This window comes from Lynx rufus, unplaced genomic scaffold (genome assembly GCF_022079265.1).
Source record: "Lynx rufus isolate CCGP_SWC_20201006 ecotype Redwood Valley unplaced genomic scaffold, mLynRuf1.p SCAF_13, whole genome shotgun sequence".
NCBI classification, from domain to species: Eukaryota; Metazoa; Chordata; class Mammalia; order Carnivora; family Felidae; genus Lynx; species Lynx rufus.
The window spans coordinates 17,254,032-17,267,283 of NW_025814827.1; the positions used below are offsets into that span (position 1 = coordinate 17,254,032).

At 35.0% G+C, this 13,252-nt stretch overlaps 1 protein-coding gene across 4 annotated transcripts in view; it reads right to left on the minus strand.

The window, feature by feature from the left end:
- Nucleotides 1-13,252, minus strand: part of MINDY2 (MINDY lysine 48 deubiquitinase 2) — an 82,140-nt gene that overhangs the window by 26,665 nt on the left and 42,223 nt on the right. For 3 of the 4 annotated variants that reach the window (XR_006961277.1, XR_006961276.1, XM_047075052.1), the window contains exons 5-6: nt 10,826-10,928; nt 2,420-2,562 (exon numbers count right to left, since the gene is read on the minus strand). The exons of the other annotated variant lie outside the window; for it this stretch is intronic. Coding sequence is in view for 1 of the 3 variants with exons in the window: in XM_047075052.1 (XP_046931008.1) it covers nt 2,420-2,562; nt 10,826-10,928 (246 nt within the window). In the remaining 2 variants the exon portion in view is untranslated. The remainder of the gene's footprint in view (nt 1-2,419; nt 2,563-10,825; nt 10,929-13,252) is intronic. 4 annotated transcript variants of the gene reach the window in all.

Sequence of the window (13,252 nt, forward strand, 5' to 3'; positions counted from 1 at the left end):
ATTTCTGAAAAGCATGGATGATTCTGGGCTTGTACCTAGCACACATACGCCTCAAATGTGGGAGCAATACAAATGAATGCCTGCTATAACTAATAAAACAGGAAGCTAGGGCTTTAGAGTATTTTTTTTTAATTAAAAATTTTAATTCCAGTATAGTTAACACACAGTGTTACATTAATTTCAGGTATACAATATAGTGATTCAACAGTTCCATATATTACTCACTGCTTAGAGCATTCTTATATAAGCAAACAGAACATTATTTTACACCACTTTGTGCAATTCATTGATTAAAGTGTTGAAGGAAATATGAAGACTTGATTTCTGACTTCAAATCAGCTTACTTTCATTTAGAGAAAGAAGGCACATTTGCAGGAAAAGAAAACTGACTGCACATTTAAATCACCTGGGGAGCATTTAAAAAATACAGATGCTTAGGCCCTACCTCCAGACAGTCTCACTTAACTGAATTGGTGATGGGCTCTTGGGCATTGGTTATTTTTTAAAAAGCTTCCAGGTAGTTCTAGCATACAATCTGGTTGAGAACCACTGGTTTAAGGAGTGAATTTGAAATGCTGCTTTTTTTTTATTTAAAAAAATTTATTTTAATGTTTATTTATTTTTGAGAGAGAGCACAAGTGGGGTTGGGGCCGAGAGATGAAGACATAGAATCTTTTTTTTTTTTTTAATGTTTATTTTTGAGAGACAGAGACAGAGCCATGAGCGGGAGAGCGGCAGAGAGAGGAGACACAGAATTGAAGCAGGCTCCAGGTTGTGAGCTGTCAGCACAGAGCCTGATGTGGGGCTCAAATTCACAAACCATGAGATCATGACCTGAGCTGAAGTCGTACACTTAACCAACTGAGCCACCCAGAGGCCCTGGGAGACACAGAATCTTAAGCAGGCTCCAGGCTTCGAGCTGTCAGCCAGAGGGCTGGCTGACACAGGGCTCGCACCCATGAACCGTGAGATCATGACTTGGGCTGAAGTTGGACACTTAACAGACTGAGCTACCCAGGCGCCCCTGAAATGTTTCTTTCATAAACATTTTTTTTTAATGTTTGAGAGATAGAGAGAGAGTACGAGCAGGGGAGGGGCAGAGAGAGAGGGAGACACAGAATCCAAACTAGGCCCCAGGCTCTGAGCTGTCAGCACAGGGCCCAATGCAGGGCTTGAACTCATGGACTGTGAGATCATGAACTGAGCTGAAGTCAGTTAAGTGTCCCACTCTTGATTTTGGCTCAGGTTATGCATGATCTCATGGTTTGTGAGATCAAGCCCCACATAGGGCTCCGTGCTGACAGTGCTTGAGACTCTCTCTCTCCCTCTCTCTCTGCCCCCTCCCCTGATCTCTCTCTCTCTCAAAATAAATTAAAAATAAACTTAAAGAAAAAGGATAGGTGAAATATGGATAGGCTAAAAGGAATGAGATCTCTTCAAATAGGAATTAAGAAGAAATGATAGTAAAAGTGCAGAAATGGGAAAGTATAAAGTGTGTACGAAGATAGAGGAATTAAAAAATTTTTTTTAATGTTTATTCGTCTTTGAAAGAGAAAGACAGGGTGTGAATGGGGGAGGGGCAAAGAGAGAGGGAGACACAGAATCTGAAGCAGGCTCCGAGCTGTCAGCACAGAGCCCAACATGGGCCTCAAACTCACAGACCTCGAGATCATGACCCAAGCTGAAGTCAGATGCTTAACCAACTGAGCCACCCAGGCACCCCAAAGATACAGGATTATTAATGAGCAGACACACTATATGGCTGAAGCTAAGTGTTGGCAAAAGAGGATAGTAGAAAATACCTTGCATTTTTATCCTCTAGGCACTGAATGCTACTGAACATTTTTGGTATATTACAGACATGATCAGGGCAGTATCCTATCACAGAAGCCTCCCTATATGTTGATAAACTCCTCATTGGTAGCAGCTGTAAAAATGGAAGAGATGGATGAAGAGATAACAAAAAGGATAAACCAGTAAGATTTTTGGCAGAGCCATAAATGGCATAAGAAGAATTTAAAGTCACGCTGATAACTTTAATAATAGTAAACACCATCCTAAAGACAGATCCTATTCTTCTAACCTCCTTTAACCCTCAAATATACACATCCATCATTACCAGCAATCCTAGTTCTATTTCTAAGGTTTATGTTTATTTTTTTTCCTAGGAAATAATACTTTTTAATGCAGTAATCTGTGAAAAAGGGATTGAGACTTAAAACAAAAGCTGATTTGAAGTAACACTTAGATTGTGAATCCATTGCATCCTAAAGGAGTATTTAATAATTACCTTCATAATCTGATGAATAAAAGAATATTATGCTGAATTTGTTTTTATTTTGAAGTAGATCATAAGACATCTCTAAATCCAGCTTCTTTAATTTAGAATAACAATTAAATAGCTATTTCTATATCATACCTTGTATTTGGTCATGGTGCTAAAATGATTATTCCGAAAGAACACACAAAGTTCTCCTTCCTGAACCGTTGAAGTTAGTTCACATAATCCATGGTATGTCAGTTGAGTGGCTGTGTTATTTAGAAACTGCTCAGCTACAAAGCCTATGGAACCAATGCATAGTATTAGATGGAAGAATAATTTCAAAATTAATAAGTTTTTTCTATTTACATTGTGTTCCAAGTATGAAGAATGGCCAATCAAAGTAAGATTTTCCCTAGTATAACATGATTGACTCCAAATTGAAGATTCTTCTTTCTAATTTTGGTATGGAAGATGTGTCTATAGACATTCTCCATCGTAAAGAAACAGTTATGTGAAATTCTTTTTAACAATAAATGTATTTACTAATACTTCACCTACTTCCAAAAAGGATTTCAGGCACTATTAATAAAAGATAGAGACACAATAAAACTAAAAATCATTCAAACAAATAAGGCAAGAATTAGCAATTTAAAAAGTAGGTAGGAATGAAAGATGTATATCAGTAGCTACTTTCCCAATGGAAAGGTGTTGAGAAATTAAAAGTAGCCTTAACAAATTGAGTTGGTTTTAAGATGTTAACAAAGATCCCAGATAATTCTCAGTTCACAAACTGTTCAGTTTTTGCCTTAAAAAACTAAAAGTAGGTGTGAGACCAAACAGAAAACACTGAGATAACTGATGCCAGTTTTATCCTAATAGCCTCCAAACTTACACCACTCATTATGTAGCTATATCAAGTTCAAAGACAGACATGATCGTTATTGTTTTCAAAACACAATGAAATATAAAGTTTCTGGGGTTTAGCTGATCTTCATTATTTGTGCACTTTCATATTTGCAAACTCACCTACTAACTAAAATTTATTTATAAATACAAAATCAGTACTTGCTATGCTTTCAGGGTCAATCTTGGATATGTGCAAAGTGGCAAAAAATTTGAGTCACTCAAGGCACACATTCTCCACTGAGATCAAAAAAGGCAGCATTCTGCTTCTTGTTTCAGCTTTCTTACCAAAACAGACTCCTCACCATCTAGTAGGTGTGCTTTCTTGGGGTGATTTTTACTGTGTGAAATGGCCCCCAAGCATACTGCTGAACGTGCTGGGTAGTGTTCCTAAGCGCACAAAGGCTGTGACATATCTTACAGAGAAAACACATATTTTTGCAGATTCATTCAGGCATGAGTTATAGTGCTGTTGGCCATGAATGTAATGTTAATGAATCAACAATATGTATTAAATAAGGTGTCTCTAAACAGAAACACAAATAAAACAAGGTATGTATTTATTGATTAGTTGATGAAAATCATGTGACCAGAGGCTCACAGGAACCTAATCTTCTGTTTCCCCTAGGAGCAGTGGTTCAGTATTCACTAATTCAATGTTCATAGACACTTTATAGAACATAACTACCAGGACTAATGAGAATCTCTATAAATATTTTAAAAGGGTTCTTTCCTTCTTTCTCTTTCTTCATCCTTTTGCTCCCTTCTTTTAATAAGGAATGTCTCAGAAGCAATGAGGGTACGTGTGGTGGAAGAGAATGCCCTAAACAGTTGCGTAAGTGGGCAGGGAGGTACAGATATAGGAAGGAAAGATGAACTTATGTTAAGAAACTGACACGTCAACAAGAAATTGAAAATAAACTTGGGTAGGGCCAGAAGCAGCTGGATAACATAGGTTTATTCCACTCCCTCTCCAACCCTCACCCTTATTGCCCAGCTATAGCATTTCAAGCTGCAAAGTGAGTGTAAAAAGCTACCATTATATCAAACTATTCCAAGGAATTGGTTAAGGTCGGAGGGGAAGTGCAAAAAGTTATACAGGAGGCCCCGGCCAAAGGAAATTTATAGCCCAATAGTAACTTCTTGGGTTTATACATTTAGAAGAGCTCCCCTCTTCCATTATTATCATTACTTTGCCCAGTACTAAGTTACTGGGTAGAATGCATTAGTTATATACTAAAGCACTTGCTATATAATAGTTTTAGTTTTAAGCACTATACCTATGCTGAGAAGTACCACTGTTCTATATAATACATATTATATATTTATATTTTATATTTATATGTATATATATACATATATATATACATATATATATATATAATATGTGTAATGCTTCCTTCAGAAAGATATTTATGAATGCTCCTCCCACAACTCCCACAACGTCCTCTCTACAAATCCCTTTCAAAAAGATACGAAAATTCAGTGGAGATTACTGAACTCACAACATTATTTATGTGTGTGAAATTAAATAATGCAACATTAGAAAGGTCTTTCTCAGCTACTTTATTCTCCAGAATAGGACATCAGCTCAGAAAGAATACATGACTTGCTCAAGGACATAAAGCTAGTTATAGCAATAGTCTATAGTCTATAGTTATAGACTAGAACCCAGGAGCATTATTAGTATTAAGTTTAAAATTTTAGTGCTGATTACCATAAATACAGATTGAATTCTATTTCTCCCAAGCCATAAAGCATATCCTGATTTAGACTTATAGAGAACAATGTTACCTAATTCCTTTACCAACTCTTAAAATGACCCCTGTGATTTTCATGGAATATTCGAAAGCCTAATCTAGTTTCAAATCTTCATAACTAATTAAACAAATTTTGGTAAACAATTCTGTTACACAGCACTTTACTTATCTGTATTGCTTTTAAAATGAAAGTTTATTTGCAACATTTAGCTTAAATTTCAATTTTAATGTTCTTGATACTATTATTAATGATACCAAAGGTAAAAATTAATATAATGGTAATAAGAAAAATATGCTACTAAAAGTATATTTAAGTTAAAAATTATTTTCTTGACACTAGTTTTGAAAATATTTCTGGGGCGCCTGGGTGGCGCAGTCGGTTAAGCGTCCAACTTCAGCCAGGTCACGATCTCGCGGTCTGTGAGTTCGAGCCCCGCGTCAGGCTCTGGGCTGATGGCTCAGAGCCTGGAGCCTGTTTCCGATTCTGTGTCTCCTTCTCTCTCTGCCCCTCCCCCGTTCATGCTCTGTCTCTCTCTGTCCCAAAAATAAATAAACGTTAAAAAAAAAAAAAAAAAAGAAAATATTTCTTCATTCCAGAAACTCGATACTAAATTTATCAAATTACTTTCCTCTATTACTGAAGAGTTTAGAGAACATAAAAGTACTAAGTATCTTAAAGGAACTGAAATTAGAGAGGCACTAAAATTAGGCAAAAAGGAACAAAAAGAGGATATAGGAGAAAAGGAAACTTGGCTTATTTTTAAATATTGACTAGATTTGGCACTAAGATTTGTGCTCAAATTTAAACTCAATCAGAACTTTGTCACAGTGATAGCTTTAAACAATGACTGCCTTTTTGGTTCATCTACTGTCGATTTTGAAAAATCAAATACATCAATATTTTTTCTCAAGAGGATGGGGCAAAACAATCCCTTTTACTATGACAAATGCCCAGATTTCCGTTGAAAATATAAGGGCTCATATGATTTGATGCCAGGGATGTAGTAGGGACCCCAGAACATTCTATTGTGCCATAAAATAAGGAAGAACTCAAGAAATGAAGAGACATTACTAAAAAATATGGGGGGCTCTGGGGGGCTCAGTCGGTTAAGTGTCTGACTTCGGCTCAGGTCATGATCTCACCTTCCTGACTTCAAGCCCCACATTGGGCTCTGTGCTGACAGCTCAGAGCCTGGAGCCGGCTTCAGATTCTGTATCTCCCCCTCTCTCTGTCCCTCTCCCACTTGCACTATGTCTCTCTCAAAAATAAACATTAAAAAAAAAAAAGGAAAAAAAAAAAGAACATGGATCCAGGTTGAGAGGACTCCATTGGATATATTTGAGATAATTTTAAGCATCAAAAAGAGTAATGATAATAATGGATTAGAACACACTGAATAAAAAAGAATCCATGAGTCTACATTGATAAAAAAAATTTTTAATGGGGGAGGAGAAAACATTTATTTTTATAGAAGAATGCCAACTAATAAATGTAGAAGGAATAATAGAAATACCATAACCACTACAGTAATAGTTTATTCAGACAAGAATCAATGAATGCCAATTGTACTGGGTGAAAGATTACTAGGGAACAGGATATTAAAAGTTTCAAAGTTTCAAAGCACAACATCAGAGACTACTTACTAATTACAAAAGATAAAGAACATCTTTACAACAAAAAGATCTAGCAGAGACCACCTTAATCATACTTCAACATCACCAATAACGGAAGGAGCAGACATCTTGTGCCACCTGATTTGATGCACTGGGAAAGACACAATATCACCTATATAGTATTCCCACCAAAAATATATAACTATGGGGCGCCTGGGTGGCTCAGTCGGTTGAATGTCCGACTTTGGCTCAGGTCATGATCTCGCGGTGTGTGAGTCCAAGGCCCGCATCGGGCTCTGTGCTGACAGCTCGGAGCCTGAAGCCTGCTTCAGATTCTGTGTCTCCCTCTCTCTCTGCCTCTCCCCAGCTCATGCTCTGTCTCTATCTCAAAAATAAAACATTAAAAAAAAATTTTTTTAAATATATAACTATTCTACTCATAAGTAGACAATCAAATAAATCCATAATGAGGACTATTCTACAGAAAATTGGCCTGGACTATTAACAAAAGTCAGTATCAGAGAAGACCAAAAAGAAAAAAAGAAAAAAGATTAGGGATCTGTTCTAGATTACAGGAAACTAAGTTGATTTGATAAATGATTCTTGATTAGAGCCCACAATGAAAAAACTTAAGAGCTATACAGGGCATTATTAGGACAACAGGAAAATTAAGAATATGAACAGTATATTAGATAAAAGTACTGTATCGATCAAAAAAAAAGTATTGAATCGATGCTAAATTTCCTGTGGTAATTTATTGTGACTACATAGGAGAATTCTTTGTTTTTAGGAGATAAATGTTGAAGGACTAATGGGCAAAGTGCTGTGATATTTGTAATTAACACCCACATGGTTTAGGAAATAGTGTGTGTGTATGTATGTATGTGAACAGAGAAAAAAAGCAAAACTTCAATATGTTAATAATTGGTGAATTTGGGCAAAGTGCATACATATAATCATTGTACTATTCCAACTTTTTTATGGGTTTGAGAGTTTTCAAAATAAAGATAAACAGGAAAAAATCAGTATTTAATCAGAAATAACGTGAATTCAAACTATAATCTTTAGTGTTTACGGCACATGATAAAGACTTGATAAGTATTTGAATAAATAAATATCATGGAATTATTTAAGCATTGTTTTAAACTTAGGAATAATTGTCAAAGGAAAAATTATACCTGAGAAAGCATCCGGAATTAAGTGACGATCTCTGGTGAAGTCTAGCAGCTGCTACTGTGCTATTTTTTTCCTTATTGATTTTTGCTGCCGTGCCACACCTATCATTATACCAAGGATAATGTATAATGGCAAAAAAGTACTGCCATCCAGAAGAGGTAACAAATAATATATACTCTATGTACATGTGAAAGTTCTGTACTTTTGCTTACAAGGTATTGTCATCAAAAGAAAAAAATGTTACCTGAAAGAAGGTGAAAGAATATCTAATTCTACTTAACTAACATTGCTTTTTCATCAAAAAAGAATGATAGTAAAAATATTTCTGGTGCCTGGGTGGCTCAGTCGGTTAAGTGCCCGACTTCGGCCCAGGTCATGATCTCATGGTTCGTGGGTTCGAGCCCTGCATCGGGCTCTGTGCTGACAGCTCAGAGCCTGGAGCTGGCTTATGATTCTGTATCTCCCTCTCTCTCTGCCCCTCCCCTGCTCACACTGTCTGTCCCTGTCTCTCAAAAATAAATAAATATTAAAATATATATATATTTCTTTCTTGTATTCTGTACCTTAGGGTAATGAAATATTTGAATTAAAAAATAAGGAGATCACCTGAGATTAAAGCTTAATAGGAGGATTAGATATAAACTACCTCTTAGATATTTTATTGATTCAGAAGGAAAGTTACAGGTGTGGGTCAAACAGAAAAAGCAGACTCCTTCAGCTGAACACTATACCTAAGAAAATATGAAGAAGAAAACAATGGAGGAAAGCTAATTGCTACATTAAAAGTAAAAATATCCATTGTGGCCTTTTCTTTCCTATACTATTTCCTAGTGCCTATACAAGTAACCACTCGAACTGAGTAATTACTTCAGACTACACATTTGTAGTTTCTTATAAACAAAAAACTAGTTTAGCTTTTTAATTGTACTGAATTCCAAGTATAATTATTCCTTGATATAAAAATCTGATATGCAGAAGTCTACCATTACAAAATTCATATATCAAGGAATCCATCAATTCTGGTACATATTACCCAAAAATTCTATAGCATTAAAGAGGATGATTCCTTCCTTGATTTAATCAAGGAGTTCTTCTCAAGTTATAACTATATAAATTAGTTATAATGGGGCACATGGGTGGCTCAGTCGGTTAAGCATCCGACTTTGGCTCAGGTCATGATCTGGTGGTTCGTGAGTCCGAGCCCCACATCAGGCTCTGTGCTGACAGCTCAGAGTCTGAAGCCTCCTTCAGACTCTGGGTCTCCCTCTCTCTCTGCCCCTCCCTGCTCACACTTTGTCTCTCTCAGGAAATGAATACACATAAAAAAAATTTTTTTTAAATAGTTATAGTTTTTTGTAATCCTGGGGAATCAATGTTAGAGAAATAGGAACATTAGTTATAACAGCAGGTCGAGAAAAAGAAGAAGTGATAAAGGGACTGGATTTGTGTTGTTGGGGGTGCTAATGTTCACTTTGTTAATTAGTGTACTGCCTAAGTCCTACCCTAGTAACATTATAGCCTGTCTTGGGAAAATTGCTGTCAACAAGCATTCCCTACAGCTTCATACCCTATAAGCCTATTCACCAAAATATCACTTCTCTAGCTATCAATCCATCTGTTAACACTTTCTGAATCCTATTGTTCCCTAAGGTACTACAGAATAGCATATTGGAAGTTACTGAGATAGCTGGAATTACACATGGCAATTTTCTTTATAGTCTAATATTTTTAGGAATATATAGTAATGAGAGTTTGGATCAAGAATGGAAAGTTCTAGGGGCACCTGGGTGGCTCAGTTGGTTAAGTGTCCGACTTCGGCTCAGGTCATGTTCTCACAGTTTGTGGGTTTGAGCCCCGTGTCAGGCTCTGTGCTCTCAGAGCCTGGAGTCTGCTTTGGATTCTGTGTCTCCCTCTGCCCCTCCCCTGCTCATTCTCAGTCTCTCTCTGTGTCTCAAAAATAAATAAACGTTAAAAAAATTTTTTTGTTAAAGAATGGAAAGTTCTAGTGAGTAGAATTTTATTAATTGGAAGTTGTTTTTTTTTTAACGGCTTTGGTTACTCCCCTCGCCCCTATAATTAAACTTTGTTTCATTGGGTTGCAGTGAAAGAGTTGTCATACAAATCAGTGACTGATATTTCTGTATACTTACGTGTTTATTCCATGTAAAAATCCAAGATAAGTCTCCACTAAAATACTCTGTATTTTCTTGCTACTTACTTCTTGAATAAATGTGTTAAACTTACGGATCTATTGACTAATATAATTAGTTGGGTTCTGATTAATCAATATAGTATGTAATTCATGTACCTATTTTCTTTTACATGTTCTATCTCTTGTAGTCACTTAATTTTTAATGTGGTGATTATAATCAACTTTTAATATACCCCATGTAAAAGAACTGTGTCTGAGAGACACAGTTTCTCCTATTTCTCGTGATTTCTCTTTCTTTTGCTTACCCTTTAAACAGAGGAGAATAGCAGCCTGAGTATTTGTGCATATTATGAGAAAGTGAAGTAGGTGGTAGGAAAGGTATATCCAAATACTACGGCTCCTTACAGCATTCTGGTTTCAAATACGCTCTTCCCTTCACTGATCAGAACACAGCTAAAAAAACATGAAACTATTTCTATACTGGCAAATTTAGCAATTTTAATTAGTTAGGGACTAGGAAAACTGATGATCAGAGTATACTTTGATTTAAAATCGTGTTTTAATATACTATATACTAAAATGAACACTTAAGCATATAATACTCATTTCAGTCAACTAGGGGATGAATTATAAAATTCACTCAGTACTCCCAAAAAATAATCCTAACCCTTTTTTTCAAAAAAGAGTAATTATCAATAACTCCTGGTTAATTGACCTTATCAAAGCTAACAAGTGATTCCAAAGATTTTTAGTAGAATCCAGGCCTGATTCTAGAAGTGAAAAGTGTTCTAGAAAAACCTTTCACTGGTATCTTTATGAATAATTACTTCTTTGAATTCCCACAGGTAGCATCACTTGTATTTTTTAGAAGTCTTATTTATGACACTTAAAAGATATTAAATTATAAGACAAGTTATTTTGCCAAGAATATGTCAGGTAATAGCAGCACTCACCCACCTTCACTAACCAGCTCACTATTGTCTGACTGCTTACAAGAGATGATCTTCTCCACTAGCTGGTTGTAGCTGCAGTTACCAACAGCTTTTACAATGTCATCAATCTAGAAAACAAATGACTGTCTCACTAATCACAATAAGATTAAAAACAATAACAAAGAAACCCATATCATTCTTTAGGGTTTTATTCTAATATTATATTAAGTATAAAAGTATTACTTATTAAAAAGAAAATCAACACCCGTTTTTAATTTTGTTTACATCTCACTATAACATATTATGAAAAATATTGCTTAGCTATATTTCAATTATGCAAAAATAATGAAATGGGATTATTACATACAACTTTATTTCTTAAGTTGTAAAGATGCATTTAAGTGATTAAAATAAAAAGCAAACTATTTCAGGAGGAAAAATAAGAAAATTTCAGGGTTTTTTCCTAAAAAATTAATATTTTGCATTTAAAACAAGGCAAATCTGAAGATATTAATTTATGGGATTCACAAAATTTTCCCATTTTATTTATTATTTAGTTCATAGCAAAGTATAGTGGAGATATGAGTAGATATAACTATGTCATTTTCCTGAAGAAAAGTTAATATTGTATTAATCAGGGACAGCATTTGCCTCATGAGTCTTACTTAAACTCTTTGTCTTTGGCAGTCTAGTAGAAAAGTAAATGTAAAGTTTAAGCTATAGGAGAATAAAACTGGGCATCTCTACTCTCCTTCCATTATACTTTGCTCTGACTACTGAAGAAAAATAGGTTTCTGATGGCTAAACAACTTGTTTTGATTGTCATCCCATCTGTAAAATATACTTACTTATAAACAATTTACATGTACTACTATATTGATATATATATATAATAAAACAAATATAAATTAATACGTTGACATAAAATAAGAGGGCCATTGTTTTCTTCCTATATCCAAATGATCCTTCTTAAATACTTACTCTTTGAACACCACAAGTCTTCACATATAAGTGTACAAGTAATGCTCTGGACAATGGTTCTCAAACTGGGGAGCTTGTTAAAAAGATCTAAAAGAATTCCAGACTCAAGTTGCTTCTCTTCTCAGTTGTCTAAGTTTTCATTCAATTTCTGCATAGCAAAGTTTAGGAACAACTGCTCTAGGCTATGATTTCTTTGTTCCTGCAAAATTCTAGGGTGGAAAAAGCCTCTGAACCATTGTGGGATAACTGACTGTTGAGAAGAGTGTTAACTGAAAAAGGTCAAAGCAGGAAATTGTGAAAAATTGTTATATATACATATCTTAGACATTTTATGTTAAAATATGCAAAGTATTCACTTGTTAATCTTTTAATGCAGAGCCAAATAAGGCCTTTTCTTTGAAAGCAGATCTTTTGGTTGATTCTATGTAAACAACACAAAAGAGTGAGACTTCTAGTTTTGATTTAAAGTGAAAACTTAGACCCTTAAGAAGCAATTTGAGGGCACAATTCCTTTAGATTTTCATTATTTTTCTTAACACTTTTACTGTTTACAGCAATTTTTTTTTAGTGACTCAACTTCATTAAGTCTTTCCAAAGAATCTAAATTTCCGATCCTCAAGAATCCACAAAAATACATCTATAATAAATACAAAATCAATATACAAAAATCAATTGTATTGCTATAGACCAGCAATAAACAATACAAAGATTTCAAGTTTTCATAGGCAGAATCTCTACATTTTTTTTTTTTAATGTTTATATACTTTTGAGAGAAAGAAAGAGAGCACGCATGAGGGCCAGGGGCAGAGAGGAGACAAAGAATCCGAAAGTGGTCAGCACAGAGCCTGACATGGGGCTGGAACTCACGAACTGCAAGATCATGACCTGAGCCAAAGTAGGACGCTTTATTGACTGAGCCACCGAAGCGCCCCTCTCTGTTAGTATTTTATTCAATTAATTCATTTGGGAGCCTTTTATGCACTACTATGTATTACATGCTGTTAGAGAAACTGCAGACTCAGCAGTGAACAAAAGAGATGGTCTATGCTTTCATAAAGTTTACATTCTAAAGACAATAAACCAAATAAACAAGACAATAAACCAAATAAACAAATATATTATATGCTAGGTAGCTATATATAGTGGTATACAGCTGTTCTTTGTTCATTTTCAATGTATACTATTCCACAGTATGGATATACCATAATTTTTTATCATTCATCTTTTGATAGCTATCTAAATTGCTTTCAGTTTCAGGCTAACAAATAATACTGCTATGAATATTCTTACACATTAATCCTGTTCTACACATAAAGAGTTTCTCTAGGGAATATGTCTTATCAAATTGCCAAGTCTTAGGTTATGCTTATCCTCAACTTTACTAGAGAACTCCAAACTGCTTTCCAAAGTAGAAAGTCAATTTATATTTTCATCAGTGGGAAATGAGAATTCTCTACATTGTAAATCTTCT